The sequence below is a fragment of the Oncorhynchus keta genome, chromosome 20, assembly GCF_023373465.1.
Source record: "Oncorhynchus keta strain PuntledgeMale-10-30-2019 chromosome 20, Oket_V2, whole genome shotgun sequence".
NCBI lineage: Eukaryota > Metazoa > Chordata > Actinopteri > Salmoniformes > Salmonidae > Oncorhynchus > Oncorhynchus keta.
The window spans coordinates 23974763-23995188 of NC_068440.1; the positions used below are offsets into that span (position 1 = coordinate 23974763).

General features: G+C 48.3%; 1 protein-coding gene and 1 long non-coding RNA gene across 10 annotated transcripts in view; one reads left to right on the forward strand and one right to left on the reverse strand.

The window, feature by feature from the left end:
- Positions 1 to 20426, forward strand: part of LOC118399575 (phosphoprotein associated with glycosphingolipid-enriched microdomains 1-like) — a 115853-nt gene that overhangs the window by 73211 nt on the left and 22216 nt on the right. For 3 of the 8 annotated variants that reach the window (XM_052472463.1, XM_052472466.1, XM_052472464.1), the window contains 3 exons: positions 1702 to 1751; positions 5624 to 5850; positions 7586 to 7637. In XM_052472463.1, coding sequence (XP_052328423.1) covers positions 5684 to 5850; positions 7586 to 7637 — 219 coding nt within the window. In that variant the 5' untranslated portion in view covers positions 1702 to 1751; positions 5624 to 5683. The remainder of the gene's footprint in view (positions 1 to 1701; positions 1752 to 5623; positions 5851 to 7585; positions 7638 to 20426) is intronic. The other 5 variants (XM_052472462.1, XM_052472467.1, XM_052472465.1 and 2 more) reach the window with 2 other exon arrangements.
- Positions 3388 to 5531, reverse strand: LOC127909920 (uncharacterized). 2 transcript variants are annotated; one of them, XR_008072933.1, is made up of 4 exons: positions 5428 to 5531; positions 5118 to 5219; positions 4948 to 5083; positions 3388 to 4879 (listed from the first exon to the last, which is right to left on the reverse strand). It is a non-coding gene; the product is annotated as an uncharacterized LOC127909920 (long non-coding RNA). The 2 variants fall into 2 exon arrangements; XR_008072934.1 differs by having other exon boundaries at positions 5394 to 5519.

The following is a 20426-nucleotide window of genomic DNA, read 5'->3' on the forward strand; positions in this document are numbered from 1 at the left end:
GAGATACCCGGATCTCGAAACGTAGCGGGTCCACATCCAGAATTCTAATGTCACGGGTATGGGTCGGATCTGATATGATTGTCACGGGTCTCGGTATTTGTAATTTTAAGAATTGTGGCTATTTGTCATTTTAACTGACTTGTTCAGAAAGGTACAGATCTGAACACGACTGTTGCAGTATAGAGATAGAAGATAGAGAGAAATTGTATAATTTATGCTGATGCTCTTGCTTTTCATGAGAGTGGAGTGTGGCGCGTGTAGCTTTTTGTTGGCCAATTATAAGTTATCAAAGTGGCAATAGGCTACAGTCATAGAGCCTCCGTGTGTTGCAAAAGTTAGGAGATATCTAATCAATGGAAGATAGAATTAAAATGACAGAATTAAAAGTTAAAGGAGAATGATAGCAGGCTGCTACTTAGTATTCTGAATGGAGTTATGTGTAACTGTAGGAGGAGAAAGCACATGCACTGCAGCCTCATTTATCCTAGCTAGCTAACGTTAGCTAGCTTAACAAAATTCTACCGGTTTCATGCAGTCAGACAGATACTACTAATCATGATAAATAACCTAGCTATGGCAGCTTTTAGTTTACTATAGAAGCGAGTCGTTGGTTGCTGTCTCCCTGACTCCTCCCTGCTCCCCATGTCACTCACTCACAGTACGGCCCCTGCCCCGCATGCTAGAGCAGCACCTCTCCCTCTTGCGCTTCATCAGCTCTGGTTAATAAAGTAGCTTTCAAAATGTATTTCCTGCTGCTTCCCTCACTTGGATCGAACTGGGTCTGGATCCGACCAGGTCTATACGGAACGGGATCGTGTTGTCCTTGGGTCCGTTCGGAATGGGTCTCTACATTATTCTTTTCTATTTATGCATATCGGGTCTGGGTGGAAAAGCCCCAGGTTCATTTCTGAAGATCAATAACACACACTGACTGATCTACAGATCACCTTGCATCATAAGTAACCACTAAATATTATTTGTAGATCAGTCAGTCAGTCAGTCCCAATTTACCCATGATGCATCACGGTTTTGATGCTCTTGAACAAGCCCATTCACTGGCAGTTACTCAGAGATTTCATCTCTATGGGGCCAATGGGTCTCTGGTCAAAAGTAGTCCACTGTGCAGGGAATAAGTTACCATTTGGGACGTACCTAGAAAGTACGATCAATGAGTTGCTTGCTGTTCTTAAACAACTCTGCATTATTTTTTGTTCACCAAGGAAAATGAACTTGAGAAGGCATGGCCTAACTTACTGGATACTCCCTATGACCCATAAACCAGCTTTCTAAGACAAACCAGAAAATCAAGAGCCCATCTGAATTTTTATCAAAGCCCATTCTTGATGTTTGTCATGCTTGTGTTTTCAGAAGTTGTGGGGTGAGTCATTTAGTGCGGAGACTTGAGGTAGGCCTCAGTTGCCACAGTGAGCTGGTACAGATGGAACAGTTACAGCCCACTGTTATGTGTTGTCCCTCTCTAGTAGGTGTCCTCTCCTCTGTCTGTTGAGAATCAGGGACAGACCGATCACATCCCAGTGGGATGATGTCACACAGTCATTATCATCTCAGTCACTGTATACATTTCTGTATGCCATCCATGCATGATATTATACCCCACCCTGCTGTACGTTCTGCAGTGCTCTACTCTACACCACCACACTACTTTCCATAGCTAGTAACTCCCCTCTCTCCTCTCTGCAGGCAAGGACGAGCTCGTGAATAACCACAGCCTGTGTAACCAAGGTGTCAAGGTAAGGTTCTGTTTACATTCTGCTTGCACTGTAACTCACAGGAGTGATTAAAGTGTATATTTCTCACTGGCACTGAAAGTGACATTTAAAGACTAGTTTATTCATAGTATGTATGTTTACATACGTAGCCCCTTGGTGTCACTTCTCAGCACTGGTCTTTAGTCTTCACAACTGAGTGCTTATCATTCTAATAATAATCATTTGGTGGGTGTTTTTTTGTCCTATGATGACATGTTGACACTGGGTTGGTTTTCACTCTGCTACTGGCTAGAGTTTCACACCACACACTCTCTGTGTGTGTGTATTGTTTCTGCTACACAATACTGGCCTGATGTTAGCTCCCATGCTTCACAACTGCATTTGCATAGGAGCAGAGTGGCAAGAGGACTTTTCAGACCCACATAAATACTAGGGTTGGGACGATGCCAGTAAAAAAGAATTATTGGCAAAAATGGAAACACGAAGCACACCAAACTCTTTGGTCATTTAAAAACCTACTGTATGTTAAATAGTGTGCGCTATAGCTTGGAAAATACAAAAATGTGACATTGGATGACAACATAATGATGTTTGTTTCCAACATTAGGGCTGTTTCTGCTTTGCGTTTTGTTTCATTGCCACGATACTAACGAGTATCGCAATACCGGCCCTAGTAAACACACACATCACTTTGGACGTACAGTGGGGCAAAAAAGAATTTAGTCAGCCACCAATTGTGCAAGTTCTCCCACTTAAAAAGATGAGAGAGGCCTGTAATTTTCATCATAGGTACACTTCAACTATGACATACAAAATGAGGGGGAAAAAAAACAGAAAATCACATTGTAGGATTTTTTATGAATTTATTTGCAAATTGTGGTGGAAAATAAGTATTTGGTCACCTACAAACAAGCAAGATTTCTGGCTCTCACAGACCTGTAACTTCTGCGAGAGCTTCAAGCTCCTCAGTGTCCACATCACTCAGGAATTAACATGGTCCACACACACCAACACAGTGGTGAAGAATGCATGACAACACCTCTTCCCCCTCTGGAGGCTGAAACATTTGGGATGGACCCTCAAAACGCTCTACAGCTGCACCATTGAGAACATCTTGGCTGGCTGCATCACTGCCTGGTATGGCAAATGCTTTGCATTCGACCGCAAGGTGCTACTGAGGGTACTGCGTACAGTAACACTGTTTTGACTCATCACATACTCTGGTGTGTATTATCTCAAATCAAATCAAATCAAATTTATTTATATAGCCCTTCGTACATCAGCTGATATCTCAAAGTGCTGTACAGAAACCCAGCCTAAAACCCCAAACAGCAAACAATGCAGGTGTAAAAGCACGGTGGCTAGGAAAAACTCCCTAGAAAGGCCAAAACCTAGGAAGAAACCTAGAGAGGAACCGGGCTATGTGGGGTGGCCAGTCCTCTTCTGGCTGTGCCGGGTAGAGATTATAACAGAACATGACCAAGATGTTCAAATGTTCATAAATGACCAGCATGGTCAAATAATAATAAGGCAGAACAGTTGAAACTGGAGCAGCAGCACAGTCAGGTGGACTGGGGACAGCAAGGAGCCATCATGTCAGGTAGTCCTGGGGCACGGTCCTAGGGCTCAGGTCCTCCGAGAGAGAGAAAGAAAGAGAGAATTAGAGAGCATATGTGGGGTGGCCAGTCCTCTTCTGGCTGTGCCGGGTGGAGATTATAACAGAACGTGGACAAGATGTTCAAATGTTCATAAATGACCAGCATGGTTGAATAATAGTAAGGCAGAACAGTTGAAACTGGAGCAGGAGCATGGCCAGGTGGACTGGGGACAGCAAGGAGTCCTCATGTCAGGTAGTCCTGGGACATGGTCCTAGGGCCCAGGCCAGTTGAAACTGGAGCAGCAGCATGGCCAGGTGGACTGGGGACAGCAAGGAGTCATCATGTCAGGTAGTCCTGGGGCATGGTCCTAGGGCTCAGGTCCTCCGAGAGAGAGAAAGAAAGAGAGAAGGAGAGAATTAGAGAACGCACACTTAGATTCACACAGGACACCGAATAGGACAGGAGAAGTACTCCAGATAAACAAACTGACCCTAGCCCCCCGACACATAAACTACTGCAGCATAAATACTGGAGGCTGAGACAGGAGGGGTCAGGAGACACTGTGGCCCCATCCGAGGATGATTATCTGTCACTTTATTCCTAGTTATAAGCACATGGATGCAGAACTGGTACCCCTGTATAGAGACAAATTATCCTTACTCATTGTGTATTTATTATTGCTTTTATTATTATGTGTTTTACTTTTCTATTTTCTTTATCTCTGCGTTGTTGGTAATGGCTCGTAAGTAAGCATTTCACTGTTAGTCTACACCTGCTTTTACGAAGCATGTGATGAACAATATTTGATTTGATTTGAATTAAGTCTAATCCTCTTGGATAGCATTCAGGAAACTATGGCTTACGTGGGGAGGTTACTTATTACATGCGCAGTACGCAAGTTCTGTAGTATTCTCTGAGTGAGGAGACTGCAGCATGTCTGTAGCACATAGTATGACCCTGATTGCCTGCATTGCAGTCTGTGTCTGCACTGGCTTGCCCCCTTGTGGCTGTTTTAAAGCATTCCACTACATTGCAACAACTGCATGAGAACTTGGCAGATCTGTAATAGCACAACAGTAACAGATTCAAGCGCTATATGATGAATTAATATCCACTGTAATGATATTAGAATGTCTTCTATTGGATTCCATTTTTTATTTGATTTATTAGGATCCCCATCAGCCAACGCCGATGACTACAGTCTTAGTTGGGTCCTACACATAACGAAAAATATATTAGACAAAAGACACATTTTGCATTAAAGGATGATGATATTATGATTTGGAAAGTGGCAACATAACTCAATGTAACTATAGTATATAGATGTATATAGTCATGGAAGAGCACTGCAAATTACTTTTATGACCAGTAGAGAAGAGTGAGAATGAAGAGAAGGAACCTGTTATGGTAGGTATAGAATGAACCTGTTATGGTCGGTATAGAATGAAGAGAATGAACCTGTTATGGTCGGTATAGAATGAAGAAAATGAACCTGTTATGGTCGGTATAGAATGAACCTGTTATGGTCGGTATAGAATGAAGAGAATGAACCTGTTATGGTCGGTATAGAATGAAGAAAATGAACCTGTTATGGTCGGTATAGAATGAAGAGAAAGAACCTGTTATGGTCGGTATAGAATGAAGAGAATGAACCTGTTATGGTCGGTATAGAATGAAGAGAAAGAACCTGTTATGGTCGGTATAGAATGAAGAGAAAGAACCTGTTATGGTCGGTATAGAATGAAGAGAAAGAACCTGTTATGGTCGGTATAGAATGAATAGAAAGAACCTGTTATGGTCGGTATAGAATGAAGAGAAAGAACCTGTTATGGTCGGTATAGAATGAAGAGAAAGAACCTGTTATGGTCGGTATAGAATGAAGAGAAAGAACCTGTTATGGTATAGAATGAATAACCTGTTATGGTGGTATAGAATGAAGAGGTATAGAATGAAGAGAAAGAACCTGTTATGGTCGGTATAGAATGAAGAGAAAGAACCTGTTATGGTCGGTATAGAATGAAGAGAAAGAACCTGTTATGGTCGGTATAGAATGAATAGAAAGAACCTGTTATGGTCGGTATAGAATGAATAGAAAGAACCTGTTATGGTCGGTATAGAATGAAGAGAAAGAACCTGTTATGGTCGGTATAGAATGAAGAGAAAGAACCTGTTATGGTCGGTATAGAATGAATAGAAAGAACCTGAGTCAGATATGGCTCACAGGTGTCTTCCTTGATCAATGACCTTGTGCACTATTCTTTTGATGCCACTGTGTTGATGTCCCCCCCCTGCTAGCAGGTCCCCTGTGTGTGATGCCCTCTTGCTAGCAGGTCCCCTCCCAGATTGTGATGCATCATGGCTCCGGTGCTCAGTGCCTTGTTAGGGCCGGGGGTCGCGGGGTCAGGGGTCGCCATGTCGACATCGTTAGGCAGCGAGCCGCTGATCCTAGTGGTCACCCTGATGGCCATCTCTGCCATCGTGCTGCTCTCACTGCTACTGCAGCTGTGTGCCAGCTGCCAGGGGTGAGTGGGACACAATAAAATGAAATGCATGAATACTGTTGTTGTACTTGCCTTCAGAAAGTATTCACACCCCTTGACTTTGTCCACATCTTGTTGTGTTACAACCTGAATTTAAAATATTTTGTTTCACTGATCTACACACAATACCCCATTATATCAAAGTATAAATTCTTCAGAAATTTGTAGCAATTAATTACAAATGAAAAGCTCAAATGTATTGAGTTAATAAATGTTCAACCCTTTGTTATGGAAAGCCTAAATAAGTTCAGGAGATAAAAATGTGCTTAACAATTCACATAAGTTGCATGGACTCACTCTGTGTGCAATTGTTTTTACATGATTTTTGAATGATCATCTCTGTAACCCACACATACAACTCTCTGTAACGTCCCTCAATCAAGCACTTAATTTCAAACACAGATTCAACCACAATGACCAGGGAAGTTTTAAAAAAGCATGAATATCCCTTTGAGCATAGGGAATTTATTAATTACACTTTGGATGGTGTATCAATACACCCAGTCACTACAAAGATACAGGCGTCCTTCCTAACTCCGTTGCCGGAGAGGAAAGAAACTGCTCAGGGATTTCAACACAAGGCCAATGATGACTTTAAAACAATTACAGAGTTTAATGGTTGTGTTATTTACATTTACATTTAAGTCATTTAGCAGACGCTCTTATCCAGAGCGACTTATGTGATTACTAAGGATTGATCAACAACATTGTAGTTACTTCACAATACTAACATACATTTCAGAGTGAAAAGAAGGAAGCCTGTACAGATAAAGCATCTTCAAAGACATGCATCCTGTTTGCAATAAGTCATACTGCAAACCAATGTGGCAAAGCAATTACATTTCTGTCCTGATTACAAAGTGTTATGTTTGGGGCAAATCCAACACAACACATCACTGAGCACCACTGTTCATATTTTCAAACATGGTGGAGATTGCATCATATTATGGGTATGCTTGTCATTGACAAGGACTGTGGACTTTTTTAGGAAAAAGATCAGTGGAATGGAGCTAAGCACAGGCAAAAACGTAGACGAAAACCTGGTTCAGTCTGCTTTCCAACAGACACTGGGAGACAAATACACAGTTCAGCAGGACAATAACCTTAAACACAAGGCCAAATATACGCTGGAGTTGCTTACCAAGACGACATTGAATGTTCCTGAGTGGCCTAGTTAGTCTTGCCAATCTATCGCAATCCTCGAAAATGGCTGTCAAGCAATGTTCAATAATGTGAAAGAGCTTGAATAATTTTTTGAAGCATAATGTGCAAATGTTGCACAATCCAGGTGTGCAAAGCTCTTAGAGACTTACCCAGAAAGACTCACAGCTGTAATCACTGCCAAAGGTGATTCTAACATGTATTGACTCAGGTGTGTGAATACTTTTGCAGACATTTCTAAAAATCATTTTGGAGTATTGTGTGTAGATTGGTGACAAAAACAAAACAAAAAATCAATGTTTTATTCGGTCTGTAACACAACAAAATATAGAGTACGTCAAGGGGTGTGAACACAGAAGGCACTGTAGTTATACTGTACTGTAATATAGTTTATTAATCACATTCTCACTTTGGTACCGGCAGACAGACTAACACAGTTGGGTGTCTGCATAATAGACTGCATTATTAGTCTTCTGTAGACTGTAGTTCAGAGTCCAAACATAACCTCCAAACAGACAAAGTCAAAGCTTTAATCATCTTCTTCCTTCTTCTCCAGGCAAAATAAATCCAATGGCCGCCCAGGAGACCATGAGAACCTCATGAATGGAGTGAGTCTGTCTGAAGTCGTCCTCTTCCCTTTCTTCTTTTCCCTCTTTTAAAGGGTTCTCTCGCTTCCTTAAATTAAAACGGCAAGTCTAAATTATTCTGCTGAAGTGTATATCTCTCCCTGAAAAGAAATCTGAGAGTTCCTCCTTTCATTTTCTGTCAAGACATTCCTCTCAACACTTCTGTGAGTGAGGGTTGACCTTGTGGGATACAGGGTTAGTCAATGAAAAGAAGGGAGAGAACATATCAGAGGCAACTTGTCTAGCAGAATGGTTGAGTTGGTGTCTTCCTGGGTTAGACTCTTGGAGAGGAGAGAACAGCTGTGAGATGGTGTCTTCCTGGGTTAGACTCTTGGAGAGGAGAGAACAGCTGTGAGATGGTGTCTTCCTGGGTTAGACTCTTGGAGAGGAGAGAACAGCTGTGAGATGGTGTCTTCCTGGGTTAGACTCTTGGAGAGGAGAGAACAGCTGTGAGTTGGTGTCTTCCTGGGTTAGACTCTTGGAGAGGAGAGAACAGCTGTGAGATGGTGTCTTCCTGGGTTAGACTCTTGGAGAGGAGAGAACAGCTGTAAGTTGGTGTCTTCCTGGGTTAGACTCTTGGAGAGGAGAGAACAGCTGTGAGATGGTGTCTTCCTGGGTTCTACTCTTGGAGAGGAGAGAACAGCTGTGAGTTGGTGTCTTCCTGGGTTAGACTCTTGGAGAGGAGAGAACAGCTGTGAGTTGGTGTCTTCCTGGGTTAGACTCTTGGAGAGGAGAGAACAGCTGTGAGATGGTGTCTTCCTGGGTTAGACTCTTGGAGAGGAGAGAACAGCTGTGAGTTGGTGTCTTCCTGGGTTAGACTCTTGGAGAGGAGAGAACAGCTGTGAGTTGGTGTCTTCCTGGGTTAGACTCTTGGAGAGGAGAGAACAGCTGTGAGTTGGTGTCTTCCTGGGTTAGACTCTTGGAGAGGAGAGAACAGCTGTGAGTTGGTGTCTTCCTGGGTTAGACTCTTGGAGAGGAGAGAACAGCTGTGAGATGGTGTCTTCCTGGGTTAGACTCTTGGAGAGGAGAGAACAGCTGTGAGATGGTGTCTTCCTGGGTTAGACTCTTGGAGAGGAGAGAACAGCTGTGAGATGGTGTCTTCCTGGGTTAGACTCTTGGAGAGGAGAGAACAGCTGTGAGGTGGTGTCCTGCTGGGTTAGACTCTTGGAGAGGGTGGGAACAGCTGTGAGGTGGTGTCTTCCTGGGTTAGACTCCTGGAGAGGAGAGAACAGCTGTGAGATGGTGTCTCGCTGGGTTAGACTCTTGGAGAGGAGAGAACAGCTGTGAGGTGGTGTCTTCCTGGGTTAGACTCTTGGAGAGGAGAGAACAGCTGTGAGATGGTGTCTTCCTGGGTTAGACTCTTGTAGAGGAGAGAACAGCTGTGAGATGGTCTCCTGCTGGGTTAGACTCTTGTAAAGGAGAGAACAGCTGTGAGTTGGTGTCTCGCTGGGTTAGACTTTTGGAGAGGAGAGAACAGCTGTGAGTTGGTGCCTTCCTGGGTTAGACTCTTGGAGAGGAGAGAACAGCTGTGAGATGGTGTCTTCCTGGGTTAGACTCTTGGAGAGGAGAGTACAGCTGTGAGATGGTGTCTCGCTGGGTTAGACTCTTGGAGAGGAGAGAACAGCTGTGAGTTGGTGTCTCGCTGGGTTAGACTCTTGGAGAGGAGAGAACAGCTGTGAGTTGGTGTCTTCCTGGGTTAGACTCTTGGAGAGGAGAGAACAGCTGTGAGATGGTGTCCTGCTGGGTTAGACTCTTGGAGAGGAGAGAACAGCTGTGAGATGGTCTCCTGCTGGGTTAGACTCTTGGAGAGGACAGAACAGCTGTGAGATGGTTTCTTCCTGGGTTAGACTCTTGTAGAGGAGAGAACAGCTGTGAGTTGGTGTCTCGCTGGGTTAGACTTTTGGAGAGGAGAGAACAGCTGTGAGTTGGTGCCTTCCTGGGTTAGACTCTTGGAGAGGAGAGAACAGCTGTGAGTTGGTGTCTTCCTGGGTTAGACTCTTGGAGAGGAGAGAACAGCTGTGAGGTGGTGTCCTGCTGGGTTAGACTCTTGGAGAGGAGAGAACAGCTGTGAGTTGGTGTCTTCCTGGGTTAGACTCTTGGAGAGGAGAGAACAGCTGTGAGTTGGTGTCTTCCTGGGTTAGACTCTTGGAGAGGAGAGAACAGCTGTGAGATGGTGTCCTGCTGGGTTAGACTCTTGGAGAGGAGAGAACAGCTGTGAGATGGTCTCCTGCTGGGTTAGACTCTTGGAGAGGACAGAACAGCTGTGAGTTGGTGTCTCGCTGGGTTAGACTCTTGGAGAGGAGAGAACATCTGTGAGTTGGTGTCTCGCTGGGTTAGACTCTTGGAGAGGAGAGAACAGCTGTGAGGTGGTGTCTCGCTGGGTTAGACTCTTGGAGAGGAGAGAACATCTGTGATTTGGTGTCTCGCTGGGTTAGACTCTTGGAGAGGAGAGAACAGCTGTGAGGTGGTGTCTCGCTGGGTTAGACTCTTGGAGAGGAGAGAACAGCTGTGAGGTGGTGTCTCGCTGGGTTAGACTCTTGGAGAGGAGAGAACATCTGTGAGTTGGTGTCTCGCTGGGTTAGACTCTTGGAGAGGAGAGCACAGCTGTGAGGTGGTGTCCTGCTGGGTTAGACTTTTGGAGAGGGTGGGAACAGCTGTGAGGTGGTGTCTTCCTGGGTTAGACTCCTGGAGAGGAGAGAACAGCTGTGAGATGGTGTCTCGCTGGGTTAGACTCTTGGAGAGGAGAGAACAGCTGTGAGGTGGTGTCTTCCTGGGTTAGACTCTTGGAGAGGAGAGAACAGCTGTGAGATGGTGTCCTGCTGGGTTAGACTCTTGGAGAGGAGAGAACAGCTGTGAGATGGTCTCCTGCTGGGTTAGACTCTTGGAGAGGACAGAACAGCTGTGAGATGGTTTCTTCCTGGGTTAGACTCTTGTAGAGGAGAGAACAGCTGTGAGTTGGTGTCTCGCTGGGTTAGACTTTTGGAGAGGAGAGAACAGCTGTGAGTTGGTGCCTTCCTGGGTTAGACTTTTGGAGAGGAGAGAACAGCTGTGAGTTGGTGTCTTCCTGGGTTAGACTCTTGGAGAGGAGAGAACAGCTGTGAGTTGGTGTCTTCCTGGGTTAGACTCTTGGAGAGGAGAGAACAGCTGTGAGATGGTGTCCTGCTGGGTTAGACTCTTGGAGAGGAGAGAACAGCTATGAGATGGTCTCCTGCTGGGTTAGACTCTTGGAGAGGACAGAACAGCTGTGAGTTGGTGTCTCGCTGGGTTAGACTCATGGAGAGGAGAGAACATCTGTGAGTTGGTGTCTCGCTGGGTTAGACTCTTGGAGAGGAGAGAACAGCTGTGAGGTGGTGTCTCGCTGGGTTAGACTCTTGGAGAGGAGAGAACATCTGTGATTTGGTGTCTCGCTGGGTTAGACTCTTGGAGAGGAGAGAACAGCTGTGAGGTGGTGTCTCGCTGGGTTAGACTCTTGGAGAGGAGAGAACAGCTGTGAGGTGGTGTCTCGCTGGGTTAGACTCTTGGAGAGGAGAGAACAGCTGTGAGGTGGACTCTTGGAGAGGAGAGAACAGCTGTGAGTGGTGTCTCGCTGGGTTAGACTCTTGGAGAGGAGAGAACATCTTGGAGACTCTTGGAGAGAGAACAGCTGTGAGGTGGTGTCTCGCTGGGTTAGACTCTTGGAGAGGAGAGAACAGCTGTGAGGTGGTGTCTCGCTGGGTTAGACTCTTGGAGAGGAGAGAACATCTGTGAGTTGGTGTCTCGCTGGGTTAGACTCTTGGAGAGAGAGAACAGCTGTGAGGTGGTGTCCTGCTGGGTTAGACTTTTGGAGAGGGTGGGAACATCTGTGAGTGGTGTCTTCCTGGGTTAGACTCTTGGAGAGGAGAGAACAGCTGTGAGATGGTGTCTCGCTGGGTTAGACTCTTGGAGAGGAGAGAACAGCTGTGAGGTGGTGTCTTCCTGGGTTAGACTCTTGGAGAGGAGAGAACAGCTGTGAGATGGTGTCCTGCTGGGTTAGACTCTTGGAGAGGAGAGAACAGCTGTGAGATGGTCTCCTGCTGGGTTAGACTCTTGGAGAGGACAGAACAGCTGTGAGATGGTTTCTTCCTGGGTTAGACTCTTGTAGAGGAGAGAACAGCTGTGAGTTGGTGTCTCGCTGGGTTAGACTTTTGGAGAGGAGAGAACAGCTGTGAGTTGGTGCCTTCCTGGGTTAGACTTTTGGAGAGGAGAGAACAGCTGTGAGTTGGTGTCTTCCTGGGTTAGACTCTTGGAGAGGAGAGAACAGCTGTGAGTTGGTGTCTTCCTGGGTTAGACTCTTGGAGAGGAGAGAACAGCTGTGAGATGGTGTCCTGCTGGGTTAGACTCTTGGAGAGGAGAGAACAGCTGTGAGTTGGTCTCCTGCTGGGTTAGACTCTTGGAGAGGACAGAACAGCTGTGAGTTGGTGTCTCGCTGGGTTAGACTCTTGGAGAGGAGAGAACATCTGTGAGTTGGTGTCTCGCTGGGTTAGACTCTTGGAGAGGAGAGAACAGCTGTGAGGTGGTGTCTCGCTGGGTTAGACTCTTGGAGAGGAGAGAACATCTGTGATTTGGTGTCTCGCTGGGTTAGACTCTTGGAGAGGAGAGAACAGCTGTGAGGTGGTGTCTCGCTGGGTTAGACTCTTGGAGAGGAGAGAACAGCTGTGAGGTGGTGTCTCGCTGGGTTAGACTCTTGGAGAGGAGAGAACATCTGTGAGTTGGTGTCTCGCTGGGTTAGACTCTTGGAGAGGAGAGCACAGCTGTGAGGTGGTGTCCTGCTGGGTTAGACTTTTGGAGAGGGTGGGAACAGCTGTGAGGTGGTGTCTTCCTGGGTTAGACTCCTGGAGAGGAGAGAACAGCTGTGAGATGGTGTCTCGCTGGGTTAGACTCTTGGAGAGGAGAGAACAGCTGTGAGGTGGTGTCTTCCTGGGTTAGACTCTTGGAGAGGAGAGAACAGCTGTGAGATGGTGTCTTCCTGGGTTAGACTCTTGTAGAGGAGAGAACAGCTGTGAGATGGTCTCCTGCTGGGTTAGACTCTTGTAGAGGAGAGAACAGCTGTGAGTTGGTGTCTCGCTGGGTTAGACTTTTGGAGAGGAGAGAACAGCTGTGAGTTGGTGCCTTCCTGGGTTAGACTCTTGGAGAGGAGAGAACAGCTGTGAGATGGTGTCTTCCTGGGTTAGACTCTTGGAGAGGAGAGTACAGCTGTGAGATGGTGTCTCGCTGGGTTAGACTCTTGGAGAGGAGAGAACAGCTGTGAGTTGGTGTCTCGCTGGGTTAGACTCTTGGAGAGGAGAGAACAGCTGTGAGTTGGTGTCTTCCTGGGTTAGACTCTTGGAGAGGAGAGAACAGCTGTGAGATGGTGTCCTGCTGGGTTAGACTCTTGGAGAGGAGAGAACAGCTGTGAGATGGTCTCCTGCTGGGTTAGACTCTTGGAGAGGACAGAACTGTGAGATGGTTTCTTCCTGGGTTAGACTCTTGTAGAGGAGAGAACAGCTGTGAGTTGGTGTCTCGCTGGGTTAGACTTTTGGAGAGGAGAGAACAGCTGTGAGTTGGTGCCTTCCTGGGTTAGACTCTTGGAGAGGAGAGAACAGCTGTGAGTTGGTGTCTTCCTGGGTTAGACTCTTGGAGAGGAGAGAACAGCTGTGAGGTGGTGTCCTGCTGGGTTAGACTCTTGGAGAGGAGAGAACAGCTGTGAGTTGGTGTCTTCCTGGGTTAGACTCTTGGAGAGGAGAGAACAGCTGTGAGTTGGTGTCTTCCTGGGTTAGACTCTTGGAGAGGAGAGAACAGCTGTGAGATGGTGTCCTGCTGGGTTAGACTCTTGGAGAGGAGAGAACAGCTGTGAGATGGTCTCCTGCTGGGTTAGACTCTTGGAGAGGACAGAACAGCTGTGAGTTGGTGTCTCGCTGGGTTAGACTCTTGGAGAGGAGAGAACATCTGTGAGTTGGTGTCTCGCTGGGTTAGACTCTTGGAGAGGAGAGAACAGCTGTGAGGTGGTGTCTCGCTGGGTTAGACTCTTGGAGAGGAGAGAACATCTGTGATTTGGTGTCTCGCTGGGTTAGACTCTTGGAGAGGAGAGAACAGCTGTGAGGTGGTGTCTCGCTGGGTTAGACTCTTGGAGAGGAGATAACAGCTGTGAGGTGGTGTCTCGCTGGGTTAGACTCTTGGAGAGGAGAGAACATCTGTGAGTTGGTGTCTCGCTGGGTTAGACTCTTGGAGAGGAGAGCACAGCTGTGAGGTGGTGTCCTGCTGGGTTAGACACTTGGAGAGGGTGGGAACAGCTGTGAGGTGGTGTCTTCCTGAGGTAGACTCTTGGAGAGGAGAGAACAGCTGTGAGGTGGTGTCTCGCTGGGTTAGACTCTTGGAGAGGAGAGAACAGCTGTGAGGTGGTGTCCTGCTGGGTTAGACTCTTGGAGAGGAGAGAACAGCTGTGAGGTGGTGTCTCGCTGGGTTAGACTTTTGGAGAGGAGAGAACAGCTGTGAGATGGTGTCTTCCTGGGTTAGACTCTTGTAGAGGAGAGAACAGCTGTGAGTTGGTGTCTCGCTGGGTTAGACTTTTGGAGAGGAGAGAACAGCTGTGAGTTGGTGCCTTCCTGGGTTAGACTCTTGGAGAGGAGAGAACAGCTGTGAGTTGGTGTCTTCCTGGGTTAGACTCTTGGAGAGGAGAGAACAGCTGTGAGGTGGTGTCCTGCTGGGTTAGACTCTTGGAGAGGGTGGGAACAGCTGTGAGGTGGTGTCTTCCTGGGTTAGACTCTTGGAGAGGACAGAACAGCTGTGAGTTGGTGTCTCGCTGGGTTAGACTCTTGGAGAGGAGAGAACATCTGTGATTTGGTGTCTCGCTGGGTTAGACTCTTGGAGAGGAGAGAACAGCTGTGAGGTGGTGTCTCGCTGGGTTAGACTCTTGGAGAGGAGAGAACATCTGTGATTTGGTGTCTCGCTGGGTTAGACTCTTGGAGAGGAGAGAACAGCTGTGAGGTGGTGTCTCCCTGGGTTAGACTCTTGGAGAGGAGAGAACAGCTGTGAGTTGGTGTCTCGCTGGGTTAGATTATTGGAGAGGAGAGAACATCTGTGAGTTGGTGTCTCGCTGGGTTAGACTCTTGGAGAGGAGAGAACAGCTGTGAGGTGGTGTCTTGCTGGGTTAGACTCTTGGAGAGGAGAGAACATCTGTGAGTTGGTGTCACGCTGGGTTAGACTCTTGGAGAGGAGAGAACAGCTGTGAGGTGGTGTCTCGCTGGGTTAGACTCTTGGAGAGGAGAGGAGAGAACAGCTGTGAGGTGGTGTCCTGCTGGGTTAGACTCTTGGAGAGGAGAGAACAGCTGTGAGGTGGTGTCTCGCTGGGTTAGACTCTTGGAGAGGAGAGAACAGCTGTGAGATGGTGTCTTCCTGGGTTAGACTCTTGTAGAGGAGAGAACAGCTGTGAGTTGGTGTCTCGCTGGGTTAGACTTTTGGAGAGGAGAGAACAGCTGTGAGTTGGTGCCTTCCTGGGTTAGACTCTTGGAGAGGAGAGAACAGCTGTGAGTTGGTGTCTTCCTGGGTTAGACTCTTGGAGAGGAGAGAACAGCTGTGAGGTGGTGTCCTGCTGGGTTAGACTTTGGAGAGGGTGGGAACAGCTGTGAGGTGGTGTCTTCCTGGGTTAGACTCTTGGAGAGGAGAGAACAGCTGTGAGATGGTGTCTCGCTGGGTTAGACTCTTGGAGAGGAGAGAACAGCTGTGAGGTGGTGTCTTCCTGGGTTAGACTCTTGGAGAGGAGAGAACAGCTGTGAGATGGTGTCTTCCTGGGTTAGACTCTTGTAGAGGAGAGAACAGCTGTGAGATGGTCTCCTGCTGGGTTAGACTCTTGTAGAGGAGAGAACAGCTGTGAGTTGGTGTCTCGCTGGGTTAGACTTTTGGAGAGGAGAGAACAGCTGTGAGTTGGTGCCTTCCTGGGTTAGACTCTTGGAGAGGAGAGAACAGCTGTGAGATGGTGTCTTCCTGGGTTAGACTCTTCCTGGGTTAGACTCTTGGAGAGGAGAGTACAGCTGTGAGATGGTGTCTCGCTGGGTTAGACTCTTGGAGAGGAGAGAACAGCTGTGAGTTGGTGTCTCGCTGGGTTAGACTCTTGGAGAGGAGAGAACAGCTGTGAGTTGGTGTCTTCCTGGGTTAGACTCTTGGAGAGGAGAGAACAGCTGTGAGATGGTGTCCTGCTGGGTTAGACTCTTGGAGAGGAGAGAACAGCTGTGAGATGGTCTCCTGCTGGGTTAGACTCTTGGAGAGGACAGAACAGCTGTGAGTTGGTGTCTCGCTGGGTTAGACTCTTGGAGAGGAGAGAACATCTGTGATTTGGTGTCTCGCTGGGTTAGACTCTTGGAGAGGAGAGAACAGCTGTGAGGTGGTGTCTCGCTGGGTTAGACTCTTGGAGAGGAGAGAACAGCTAAGAGGTGGTGTCTCGCTGGGTTAGACTCTTGGAGAGGAGAGAACATCTGTGAGTTGGTGTCTCGCTGGGTTAGACTCTTGGAGAGGAGAGAACAGCTGTGAGGTGGTGTCTCGCTGGGTTAGACTCTTGGAGAGGAGAGAACATCTGTGAGTTGGTGTCTCACTGGGTTAGACTCTTGGAGAGGAGAGAACAGCTGTGAGGTGGTGTCCTGCTGGGTTAGACTCTTGGAGAGGAGAGAACAGCTGTGAGGTGGTGTCTCGCTGGGTTAGACTTTTGGAGAGGAGAGAACAGCTGTGAGATGGTGTCTTCCTGGGTTAGACTCTTGTAGAGGAGAGAACAGCTGTGAGTTGGTGTCTCGCTGGGTTAGACTTTTGGAGAGGAGAGAACAGCTGTGAGTTGGTGCCTTCCTGGGTTAGACTCTTGGAGAGGAGAGAACAGCTGTGAGTTGGTGTCTTCCTGGGTTAGACTCTTGGAGAGGAGAGAACAGCTGTGAGGTGGTGTCCTGCTGGGTTAGACTCTTGGAGAGGGTGGGAACAGCTGTGAGGTGGTGTCTTCCTGGGTTAGACTCTTGGAGAGGACAGAACAGCTGTGAGTTGGTGTCTCGCTGGGTTAGACTCTTGGAGAGGAGAGAACATCTGTGATTTGGTGTCTCGCTGGGTTAGACTCTTGGAGAGGAGAGAACAGCTGTGAGGTGGTGTCTCGCTGGGTTAGACTCTTGGAGAGGAGAGAACATCTGTGATTTGGTGTCTCGCTGGGTTAGACTCTTGGAGAGGAGAGAACAGCTGTGAGGTGGTGTCTCGCTGGGTTAGACTCTTGGAGAGGAGAGAACAGCTGTGAGGTGGTGTCTCGCTGGGTTAGATTTTTGGAGAGGAGAGAACATCTGTGAGTTGGTGTCTCGCTGGGTTAGACTCTTGGAGAGGAGAGAACAGCTGTGAGGTGGTGTCTTGCTGGGTTAGACTCTTGGAGAGGAGAGAACATCTGTGAGTTGGTGTCTCGCTGGGTTAGACTCTTGGAGAGGAGAGAACAGCTGTGAGGTGGTGTCTCGCTGGGTTAGACTCTTGGAGAGGAGAGGAGAGAACAGCTGTGAGGTGGTGTCCTGCTGGGTTAGACTCTTGGAGAGGAGAGAACAGCTGTGAGGTGGTGTCTCGCTGGGTTAGACTCTTGGAGAGGAGAGAACAGCTGTGAGATGGTGTCTTCCTGGGTTAGACTCTTGTAGAGGAGAGAACAGCTGTGAGTTGGTGTCTCGCTGGGTTAGACTTTTGGAGAGGAGAGACAGCTGTGAGTTGGTGCCTTCCTGGGTTAGACTCTTGGAGAGGAGAGAACAGCTGTGAGTTGGTGTCTTCCTGGGTTAGACTCTTGGAGAGGAGAGAACAGCTGTGAGGTGGTGTCCTGCTGGGTTAGACTCTTGGAGAGGGAGGGAACAGCTGTGAGGTGGTGTCTTCCTGGGTTAGACTCCTGAAGAGGAGAGAACAGCTGTGAGATGGTGTCTCGCTGGGTTAGACTCTTGGAGAGGAGAGAACAGCTGTGAGGTGGTGTCTTCCTGGGTTAGACTCTTGGAGAGGAGAGAACAGCTGTGAGATGGTGTCTTCCTGGGTTAGACTCTTGTAGAGGAGAGAACAGCTGTGAGATGGTCTCCTGCTGGGTTAGACTCTTGTAGAGGAGAGAACAGCTGTGAGTTGGTGTCTCGCTGGGTTAGACTTTTGGAGAGGAGAGAACAGCTGTGAGTTGGTGCCTTCCTGGGTTAGACTCTTGGAGAGGAGAGAACAGCTGTGAGATGGTGTCTTCCTGGGTTAGACTCTTGGAGAGGAGAGTACAGCTGTGAGATGGTGTCTCGCTGGGTTAGACTCTTGGAGAGGAGAGAACAGCTGTGAGTTGGTGTCTCGCTGGGTTAGACTCTTGGAGAGGAGAGAACAGCTGTGAGTTGGTGTCTTCCTGGGTTAGACTCTTGGAGAGGAGAGAACAGCTGTGAGATGGTGTCCTGCTGGGTTAGACTCTTGGAGAGGAGAGAACAGCTGTGAGATGGTCTCCTGCTGGGTTAGACTCTTGGAGAGGACAGAACAGCTGTGAGTTGGTGTCTCGCTGGGTTAGACTCTTGGAGAGGAGAGAACATCTGGATTTGGTGTCTCGCTGGGTTAGACTCTTGGAGAGGAGAGAACAGCTGTGAGGTGGTGTCTCGCTGGGTTAGACTCTTGGAGAGGAGAGAACAGCTAAGAGGTGGTGTCTCGCTGGGTTAGACTCTTGGAGAGGAGAGAACATCTGTGAGTTGGTGTCTCGCTGGGTTAGACTCTTGGAGAGGAGAGAACAGCTGTGAGGTGGTGTCTCGCTGGGTTAGACTCTTGGAGAGGAGAGAACATCTGTGAGTTGGTGTCTCACTGGGTTAGACTCTTGGAGAGGAGAGAACAGCTGTGAGGTGGTGTCCTGCTGGGTTAGACTCTTGGAGAGGAGAGAACAGCTGTGAGGTGGTGTCTCGCTGGGTTAGACTTTTGGAGAGGAGAGAACAGCTGTGAGATGGTGTCTTCCTGGGTTAGACTCTTGTAGAGGAGAGAACAGCTGTGAGTTGGTGTCTCGCTGGGTTAGACTTTTGGAGAGGAGAGAACAGCTGTGAGTTGGTGCCTTCCTGGGTTAGACTCTTGGAGAGGAGAGAACAGCTGTGAGTTGGTGTCTTCCTGGGTTAGACTCTTGGAGAGGAGAGAACAGCTGTGAGGTGGTGTCCTGCTGGGTTAGACTCTTGGAGAGGGTGGGAACAGCTGTGAGGTGGTGTCTTCCTGGGTTAGACTCTTGGAGAGGACAGAACAGCTGTGAGTTGGTGTCTCGCTGGGTTAGACTCTTGGAGAGGAGAGAACATCTGTGATTTGGTGTCTCGCTGGGTTAGACTCTTGGAGAGGAGAGAACAGCTGTGAGGTGGTGTCTCGCTGGGTTAGACTCTTGGAGAGGAGAGAACATCTGTGATTTGGTGTCTCGCTGGGTTAGACTCTTGGAGAGGAGAGAACAGCTGTGAGGTGGTGTCTCGCTGGGTTAGACTCTTGGAGAGGAGAGAACAGCTGTGAGGTGGTGTCTCGCTGGGTTAGATTTTTGGAGAGGAGAGAACATCTGTGAGTTGGTGTCTCGCTGGGTTAGACTCTTGGAGAGGAGAGAACAGCTGTGAGGTGGTGTCTTGCTGGGTTAGACTCTTGGAGAGGAGAGAACATCTGTGAGTTGGTGTCTCGCTGGGTTAGACTCTTGGAGAGGAGAGAACAGCTGTGAGGTGGTGTCTCGCTGGGTTAGACTCTTGGAGAGGAGAGGAGAGAACAGCTGTGAGGTGGTGTCTTGCTGGGTTAGACTCTTGGAGAGGAGAGAACAGCTGTGAGGTGGTGTCCTGCTGGGTTAGACTCTTGGAGAGGAGAGAACAGCTGTGAGATGGTGTCTTCCTGGGTTAGACTCTTGTAGAGGAGAGAACAGCTGTGAGTTGGTGTCTCGCTGGGTTAGACTTTTGGAGAGGAGAGAACAGCTGTGAGTTGGTGCCTTCCTGGGTTAGACTCTTGGAGAGGAGAGAACAGCTGTGAGTTGGTGTCTTCCTGGGTTAGACTCTTGGAGAGGAGAGAACAGCTGTGAGGTGGTGTCCTGCTGGGTTAGACTCTTGGAGAGGGTGGGAACAGCTGTGAGGTGGTGTCTTCCTGGGTTAGACTCCTGAAGAGGAGAGAACAGCTGTGAGATGGTGTCTCGCTGGGTTAGACTCTTGGAGAGGAGAGAACAGCTGTGAGGTGGTGTCTTCCTGGGTTAGACTCTTGGAGAGGAGAGAACAGCTGTGAGATGGTGTCTTCCTGGGTTAGACTCTTGTAGAGGAGAGAACAGCTGTGAGATGGTCTCCTGCTGGGTTAGACTCTTGTAGAGGAGAGAACAGCTGTGAGTTGGTGTCTCGCTGGGTTAGACTTTTGGAGAGGAGAGAACAGCTGTGAGTTGGTGCCTTCCTGGGTTAGACTCTTGGAGAGGAGAGAACAGCTGTGAGATGGTGTCTTCCTGGGTTAGACTCTTGGAGAGGAGAGTACAGCTGTGAGATGGTGTCTCGCTGGGTTAGACTCTTGGAGAGGAGAGAACAGCTGTGAGTTGGTGTCTCGCTGGGTTAGACTCTTGGAGAGGAGAGAACAGCTGTGAGTTGGTGTCTTCCTGGGTTAGACTCTTGGAGAGGAGAGAACAGCTGTGAGATGGTGTCCTGCTGGGTTAGACTCTTGGAGAGGAGAGAACAGCTGTGAGATGGTCTCCTGCTGGGTTAGACTCTTGGAGAGGAGAGAACAGCTGTGAGTTGGTGTCTCGCTGGGTTAGACTCTTGGAGAGGAGAGAACATCTGTGAGTTGGTGTCTCGCTGGGTTAGACTC